General features: G+C 53.7%; 1 protein-coding gene across 4 annotated transcripts in view; it reads right to left on the reverse strand.

The window, feature by feature from the left end:
* UBE2F (ubiquitin conjugating enzyme E2 F (putative)) overlaps nucleotides 1-8,658 on the reverse strand; it is a 49,152-nt gene extending 40,494 nt beyond the window's left edge. Inside the window, exon 1 of one of the 4 annotated variants that reach the window (XR_005783179.1) lies at nucleotides 8,404-8,658. Coding sequence is in view for 3 of the 4 variants with exons in the window: in XM_040450504.1 (XP_040306438.1) it covers nucleotides 8,404-8,521 (118 nt within the window). In the remaining variant the exon portion in view is untranslated. The remainder of the gene's footprint in view (nucleotides 1-8,403) is intronic. The other 3 variants (XM_040450504.1, XM_040450503.1, XM_040450502.1) reach the window with 3 other exon arrangements.
* Between the last annotated feature and the right edge of the window lie 261 nt (nucleotides 8,659-8,919).

Here is an 8,919-nt window from a genome sequence, read left to right on the forward strand (position 1 = left end):
CTGAGGGTCCTTGAAACGGCAGGAAGGCAGGTGGCAAGACGGAAACCAGATTCCAAAAAACTAAGAAGTAAATGGGGGGCCAAAACACAGAAGCGGTGGGTAGGGCAATTCCTTCAAGTGAAGTGTGGAACGGTGGGCAGGGAAGGGACGGGGGCGCCATGACCTTGGGAAGCTGAACACGGAGCGCGTCAGCGGGAAGATGGGCAGGCAGACGGCTCCACTCTGAGGCTGAGGGCTGGAGGCCCACAGGCCTTTAGTATCAGCTACTTGAGAATCTGGGTGCAGACAGGCGGTCCGCTAAATGTGTCCACTCTGGGCTCCAGGTATCTGGAATGGGCATTCAGAAAAGTGGAGTGGGGCAGAGATGGGTGGAGTGAGGGAGCGGAAAGGTGCTCACGTGGTTCTACAGTGTTCTGTCCAGTGCCCTAGCCGGGGAGAGTGCCCTCACTCCTGAGAAAAGGAGCAGATCTCTTCAGCAGAGCCGGGCATGGAGAGAGGAGTGACAGTTCATTATCGTCTTGCTGTGATTGGAAAAGGAACAGGTTCTGTGGTGAGGTGCAGGCCTGGGAAGTCTCTTTTCCTGGCCACCTGGCGTCATGGCACATTTTACATTTAAAATCCAGTCACTTGATAAAACGTAAGGATAATCCTATGAACATTCACTATCATTTTCTTCTAATGAGCACAGTGAACTTTGGTTTCGTCCTTCTGACTGGCCCGTTCTCACTGTCCTGGGGCCAGGGCACTCGCTAAAGAAAACCTCGAACAGCAAAGGCGGGCCGAGGCCCAAGTGCTACCCGCTCCGAGGACACCAATACCAGGCCCTCCGAGGCCCTCCCAGGGCCACACTCCGCTCTGGCGGCCCACACAGGGCATTCGTTTTATCAAAAAAGTGTACATTTTAACAAATGAGTCATTCATGTCAATCACTTCAAAATAAATGTTACCTGGGGGTGCCTGGGTGGCTCAGTCAATTAACGGTGTTAAGCGTCTGACTCTTGGATTTCGGCTCAGGTCATTATCTTACTGTTTATGCGATAGAGCTCACATTAGTGAGCACAGAGCCTGCTTAGGATTCTCCCTCTCTCTCTCTCTCTCTCTCTGCCCCTCTCCTGCTCACACATGCAAGCTCTCGCTCTCAAAATAAACATTTAAAAGAATAAAATACCTACATAAAATGTATGTTTTTAAACTGTATTTACATATTTTATTACACTACCATTTAGCTTGTTGCTAAGAACTTACAAGAAACCGTCCTTGAGGGCCCTCGTCTTGAGAGACTGAGGTTGGAACTGGCTTTCCCCAGCAAGCCTATCCCGTCTAGTTGTGAAACTCTGGTAGTCCAGTGTGCCCAGAGGATCTGAGGAGGAGGGGGCCACAAAACGGAAGCAAAATGTCTAAGGCGGCCGTCTGGTGCCAAGGGTTGGGGAAGAGCGAGGTCAGGACGCAGGAGGACAGCAAAGCACCGACCAGGGGCACGGTGGTAACCGAACAACAGAAGCGGACCCCTGCACCACCATGATGGGGTGTTGGGGCCAGAGGCCTGTGTCCAGAGGAAGCCCTACTGTAGAACAGGAATCCTCCGGCCTGGCTGCATATAGATCACTGGGGGAGTTTTCTGCTATTCTGCCCACTTATCAAACAACAGCTTTGGTGAGGCACAATTTACAAGAAAACAGACCCACTCTAACTGTACGATTCAATAATTTTTAGTTAAAACCTGGAGTTGTGCATTCGTCACCATAACCTAGTACCTGCTCAGCTTTTACCACTCCTAGCCCTATGCAGACCCACTACACCAGGAGGTGTACGTGGGGCCCAGGCCTCTGAATGTTTTACCCTCCCCAGGTACAGGAAACCGCCACAGGCTACTTGGCCATGCTCAGATATTCGCACGCAGATGTTTACACAGATGGATTTGATAACTTCACGTTGTAGTCTAGAATTTCAGCTCCAAAGATGAGCGTTATGCTTCCATTTCTAGGTTCGGTGTCACTCAGTCAAGGAGAGTGGACAAGGGCTGGGAGAGCCCCACCATGGTCAGGGCCGCTGCGAGGTTTTGGTCCAAGCGCAGGCAGGGAGCGCAATCTTGGGAGCACGACAATTTCAATCATGATGCTCAGCATTTTAGCTCAGCCTAGTGCAGTAGATAAAATAAGCCACACACTCCCATGGAGCTGTCACAAATGACACAGTTCGTCTACACTTCAAATGATGGCAAATAAGAATTTATCAACATCAGTAGTCATACCTTAGAATCTACGTACAAGAAGTCTACAGCCAAAGAAATGAGCGAATTGCTTTACACGTTCGAGAGGCTTCTTAGCAAAGCGGTGGCCCTTCCCTGCATGACCTCACTGCCTGCAGGACACTACCCCTACCTGTAAAATAGCAAGACACTCAGCTATTTTTAACCTGCTGAAGTCTCGCCTGTGCCAAGACGCTAACCCCTCTACACCTTACTGGCCCTACCTTTCATCTTGCAGAATTCCGTGGCTGCACAACTTCCTCTGAAAACTTAGACTCTTCTCCTTTCTAACTAAAAAGCAAACCACAGAGCCCACTCGAAGCATGCCTGCACTGAAATATCAGATTACAAGATCCACCTCATGACCGCGGTGGCCCTCACACGGCACATACCCGCCCCTTTCTGCCACAGGCTGCTTGCAGCACAGCGCTCTTATTGTTTCCACACTGCCTGCCACTCAAATCTGCACACTCTTCATGGCAGGGCTGTACGGTGTGACCCAGCCCTGCAACCCTAGCACTCGGTCTGGGGCTTGGCACACACACAGGTCGCTCAGGAAATGCTTAACGGATAAGCACACTTGCCCGAAAGCTGGCGGTGCTCCTGGTGCGCATGTCCCGAGAGTGAGAAGCCCTTCTCCTCATGCGGTTACGGACCAATGCATTCCCAAGGTGCTGTGGAAGTGTGTTCCCCCTGAGTTCCTATGTTGAAGCCCTAACCCTGTCCCCACATGTGATGGCATCAGGAGGTGGGCCCTTCAGGAGGCGATCAGAATTAGATGCGGTCATGAGGGTGGGGCCTTCACAATGGCATTAGTGCCCTTGGAAGAAGAGACACCAGGTGCCTGCGGGCCAGGAAGGGGGTCCTGACTGGAACCGAATGCGCTGATGCCTGGATTTTGGACTTCCCAGCCTTTGAGCCACGAGAAATAAATGTGTGTTGCTGAAACCACCCAATCTATACTATTTGCTTACGGCAGCTTGAGCTAAGACAAAAGGTCAGTCACAGACGCACGTGGTTCTTGGCAAACGCCAGCTCCAAGCCCCATCAGGCAAGGCAGCTGGGCCGCCCCACCCAGTCACCCAGTCAGCGATGCAGCTACCTCCCAGAAGCCTTGATTACCTCCTTCGGCCTGAACCACTACCTCCGCAATTTCTTTGACCAGAACTTTCTCTCAGCTTTCCGCCTGTCTTCATGCACTGAGCACCCCTTCTGCGCTCTCAGAATCCACACGCAGTGCCCTTATCTGGGAGACACTCGAACTAAGGGCATCAGCTCTCCCAGAGACGGCACCACCTGCACCCAGGCCTGAGGACCCCACGGACCCTCACCTCAGCCCTTCCGCTCCGTCTAGGGCCCTTCGGCAGCACACTTCGGGGTGTGGGCCCAGAGCACCCACGGTCCCTTTCACACTCAGGCCGCAACCCGGAAAACCAGCACAGCTGCCGCAGCAGAGACTGGTATCGATGGGAATGGAGCCCAAGGCCCCCACCACCCCCACTCTCAACAGGAGTGGACAAGGGCAACTTGAAGCCTCATCCGCCTTCCACAACCCTCCCCGCCCCCCTGGGCTACCGGGCCCACCCACATGGGGCCACCAACCTTGCTGGGCAGCTTCAATGGTATTCTCGGGGCCAGCTGCCTTAGCTCCATGTTAGCGGGACTCCTCCTTCTAGGCCACTGCTCTACTTCTTAAAATACATACTGTAGCGGGGCGCCTGGGTAGCTCAGTCGGTTAAGTGTCCGACTTCAGCTCAGGTCACGATCTCCACGGTCTGTAAGTTCGAGCCCCACGTCGGGCTCTGTGCTGACAGCTCGGAGCCTGGAGTCTGCTTCGGATTCTGTGTCTCCCTCTCTCTCTCCCCCCCCCCCCCCCCACTCAAAAATAAACGTTAAATAAATAAATAACACATACATACATACTGTAGTTCTGCTGAGTACTCTGCCAACATGGCAAGCCCAACCCCGAGCCCACCCCCAGACTCCTGGGCAGGGCCTGGCATGGCGACAGCAGCTCTGGAGAACAATGAACGGTTCTCTTTCCCCCACTCTTCCAGGAACTGCACTGGAACGGGCCTTCCTATCCCATCCCATGACCAGACTGCTCATGTGGACACAGCAGTTCACCTGAGGCCCCGCGTGGCACCCCGAGGACACATCTGCACCCTAGACCCTGGGGAACACGTGCAGGTGGGTGGCCAGGCCTCTCTGCTCCAGGCCTGGAGCGTGGACAGCCACACAGCACAGCCCTAGAAGCAGAAACCACCTGGGGTGCGGGGGCTGATACGGATAAAGGTGCACACATTCATTCTGTCTTGTTCCCCTAATTCCAGGACTGACCCTGAACTCAGCTCGGTCCAAGTCTCCACACTGAACAAGGACTCACAGAGGTGAAAGGTTCCTGCTGGCATGCCTGGAGCCTCTTGGGGTCTTCGGGGGTCACTAACAGGCTGGCACACAGTTGGACTAAAATGTTTGTTGAGTGAAAAAAGGAAAGAACACAAAGACACATATGATCCCATTGTACAAAAGGGGCTAAGCTTCTGTCGGATGAGACTCTAGCTCAGTGGGCCCATAAAGGTCCACCAGGAACTTAGTCCCACCTGCCCTGTGGCTAAAAACACTGGCCATGGTTCCCCAGTTCGGCCCAGACCTGCACAGATCTGACACGCTCTCCACAGTGTCCCCAGGTCCTAGGATTCAGGGCAGACAGCAGCTCCCAGTCTTAGCCTGGAAATAATTGTTCTGCAGCCTCCAGGGGCTGCTGCTGCTGCTGCTGCTGCTCTAAGCATCACCCCAGTTCCAGCCTGGAGGACGTCCCTGACAGTTACCCATGAGATGCGGATGAAAAGGTGGTATGACCAAGGTGCCAGCACAGGAGAGGCCCCCCCTGGCCGGCTGCTCCCAGGCAGGCTTTGGTTTTTCCAGGGAGAGGGACTCCGGCCTCCCAGAGGCAAGAACAGGAACAGGAGCCTCAGCTGTGCAGCCACAACTGGCCCTGCCAACCTCTGCTCTCTTCCACCCATCCGCTCCGCCCTACAGCCATCTGCACCAAGCCACATCCCAACCTCTGGGCGACAGGATTCACCCCCACCCAGCCTCCCCCCACAACACATGGCTGTCTGCACATGGCCTTCAGCTCTCAGTCCTTCTGGGAACTGGGTGGGCTGCACAGACTCCCCGACTCCAGGCCACAACCCTCTCGGGGCAGCCCCCGGTGGACAACTGATCAACACAGAGCAGGAAGACCTGACCGTCTCGTCTGACTGGGGACAGCTCCGAAGGCTGCACCTGCCGAAGCAGGGGCTGTCTGGGGCCTTCCCCAAAGCTCCATTTCTTATTCTGCCTAAGCCTGCCTCCTTCCTTTCCCTCCACAGGTATCAGTCCCAGCGACACTGCTTCCTAACGCTCCTGCTGACAAATTCCGCATTCCCAGGAACCCAGCCCATGGCACCGACTCGCAATACGCTTTTGTGTAACCTAACGATCCTCATGAGTAACAAGTCACAGCCCAGGACGACAGTCTTACTGAACTCGGACGCCCGACTTCTCTCAAAGTTCCCAGAGGGGGGCTCCCCGGCCTCCCCTAATCACCCCCCGAGTGCCCCAAAATGCTACGGACTCCTGGACTCCACACACCACTTCCACCATCAGAAACCTGCAGAATGAAAACCTCTGCCCCACCCGGCCAAGTAAAGGAGTGCCCTAGGTGCAGACCAGGCGATCAGGGACCATCAGAGCACCCTTTAGTACGCACTGGTTTTTCACAGCCCCCAGTCTCAGGTCAGGCCCACCCCTGCTCTCTACCCACCCTCCACCACAAGCCCAAACTGCTCACCCCTCAGCCAGCCCAGCTTGGGCCAACAGCCACCTAGGGCAGACAGAGGGCAGGCCACGTGAGGGGTGTTACTGAGCCCTGCTACCCACAACTACCCCAGAAACCTGATCATCACCAGTGTCGTAGGATGGAAACAGGTGGCCTCATGAGGTGGTTCTTTCTGCACCTCTCTCTGATGAGTCTCACAAGGTCAAGGACCTTAGCAGGGCCTGTAAACCCTGTCAAAGACATCTGTCATGGGAGGTGGAGCAGAATCCAGCTTTGTGGGCCTCAATGGGCCCCTCTGGGCTGCATTGGGTCCTAGAGCCATTTGAGAGCTGGCAGGTGAATCCCTGAGCAGGTGCAAGGTGTGCAGGAGCCTTTGCACCCCCCCGAATGCTCTTTTCAATGGACTTGCACTTCTGCTCATTTAGATCTTGCTTGCCAGGTCTGCTCCCCCAGCGCCTGCCCCACCCCAAAACGTGGGTCTGGCTCTCCTGCTACAATAATACAGTTGTAATCTGGGCAAGTTTTTTAACCTCTCTGAGTCTCAGTTCCTCAGTGACAAAATGAACCACCCACCTGGCAAGGCTTAGCAAAAGGTAAATGACAAGTGCCTTATAAAGTGTCCAACGGAGGGCCTGGCCCCATGTGCCCAGTGTACAAAAGATGTTATGAACCATGACAAAGGATACGGTGAAGCAGCCGGGACAGTCTACTCGTGGCTTCCCACCTGCTCCTCCTCAGCTAACATCTGGACCTTCCTCACTGTAACTCCCAGGCGCTAAAATACTCTCCACTCGAGGACAGCGTCAACACCGCTAACCCCTTCCTCGGTTTGCGTGGCTCCTGGCTTCCTCTGCAGATGGAACCCTCGAGCCAGCATCTTGGAAAGAGATTCAAGTCCTATCAGACCCATCAGGTGAGGAGCCGCGTCCCGCATCCCACCTGACTCCCGCGGCGCCATCACAAATTCTGAATTCAATCTGACGGCATGGGTAGGGTATCAAAACGTAAAAAATGCTTTTTCCTCCATCGTTACCCCATCATCCATCTGGCCGGATAAACCCGAGCTAAGGCAAGGTGCAGGAAGAGTGAGGAGGAGGGCACCGCTGAAGACTCCCCGAACCTGACGCCTTCCTGGCCCCCACTCCCGCCCAAGGGCAGCGCTGATTCGCTTCCGAGAAGGACAACAGCGCGTTCACACATCCCAGCTCTCCTGCCATTAGGTCCGTTTCAGGACATATGAATGCCAGTAACCTCACGGGGTCTGCCTGCTGCAGCATGAAAACAGGCAGTCCTAACTGTGTGGCCCTTCTTTGCTTCCTAGCTCTACACACTTAAATGCAAACACATGCCATAAAGTAAAAAGTGCTGCAAATTCTAAGCTTTTAGGGCAGGAACTATTTTTTTTTTTTTAATATGTAATTTATTGTCAAACTGTTTATTTCCATACAACACCCAGTGCTCATCCCAAAAGGTGCCCTCCTCAATGCCCATCACCCGACCTCCCCTCCCTCCCACCCCCCATCAACCCTCAGTTTGTTATCAGCTTTTAAGAGTCTCTTATGCGTTGGCTCTCTCCCTCTCTAACCTCTTTTTTTTTCCTTCCCCTCCCCCATGGACTTCTGCTAAGTTTCTCAGGATCCACATCTTCTGTAGTCTCACGACCCTCGGAAACTGTCTCTGCACCTGACAGCTATAAGTCTGTTCGAAGACTGAACGCAAAAGTTCCGTACCAACACGGGCATATTCACAGACACGCACACTCATACACATTACACAAAACCTTCTCCAAAGACGAGAGTTCCAGGCCACTGTTATTAACTCTGTGAAGAGAACTACTTGGTACAAGGCTCTCCTCAGGCTGTGACTTGAATAAAGTACAGAAGGATGCTGAGAGATTACTGAATCCCACTCCCTCCCTGTACAGACCAGAAACTGGTGCCCAGGTGTGGGAGAGGGACCCTGGAGCTTCTTGTGATTGAGCACAAGAAAGGAAGGGACTCCCCGGCCCCACGCACACCAGCCAGACAGACGGCCCCGGGACCAGTCCTGGGCCTGCTGGCCCCCCAGCACCGACATCCTTCCGCTAGCATCCCGGCAGCCCCTGCAGAGCACAACCCGAGTGCGTGAGACACGCCGTGCTTTCTTGCCGTCGGCGTTCCTGCAGTGTGTGCACAGTACAAAGTCCTTGGAAGTGACAAGCAAGCACATCCTTCAACACTTTCAAGTAAGTATTTCTATTCAGCAACAGGCCACTTCGCATCCCAGAAGAGCCTCCAGTCAGACTTCATTTTGTTACAGGATAGAAAACAGCTCACATGGATGACATCACCTTTAACAAGCAGCCTGTCTCTCACAGACACCCTCCGAGTGGAGTCGGAGGCCGTGGCTGACGTCCGGGACCCTTTGAGACCGTCATCCCGCTTCAGTTTGCTCGCAAGCGTCAGCATTACTGCCACCTTTCCCCTGAAAGACAGACCGAGGGCAGGGTTAAGGACACATCTCTAGACAAAGACTGGAAGCCGAAGACAATACAATAAGGCAGCTAACAGTTTCCTAGAACTTCGTTACAGAAAAACTCAGTATGTGAGGTGCGTTCCTAAGACTGGATTCCTTCATAATCAATTTGGGAAATCTCTATGCTATCCTGTATAAGTCTGATTTCTTAAAGCATTAATGAAAATTTTAAAGAGAGAGCCACGGAGCACCTAAGCGGCTCAGCTGGTTGAGCGTCCAACTCTTGATTTTAGCTCAGGTCATGATCTCATGGTTTATGAGTTCGAGCCCCAAATCAAGCTCTGTGCCGACAGCTCCGAGCCTGCTTGGGATTCTCTCTTCCTCTCTCTCT

This window comes from Herpailurus yagouaroundi, unplaced genomic scaffold (genome assembly GCF_014898765.1).
Source record: "Herpailurus yagouaroundi ecotype Mexico unplaced genomic scaffold, PumYag 202, whole genome shotgun sequence".
NCBI lineage: Eukaryota > Metazoa > Chordata > Mammalia > Carnivora > Felidae > Herpailurus > Herpailurus yagouaroundi.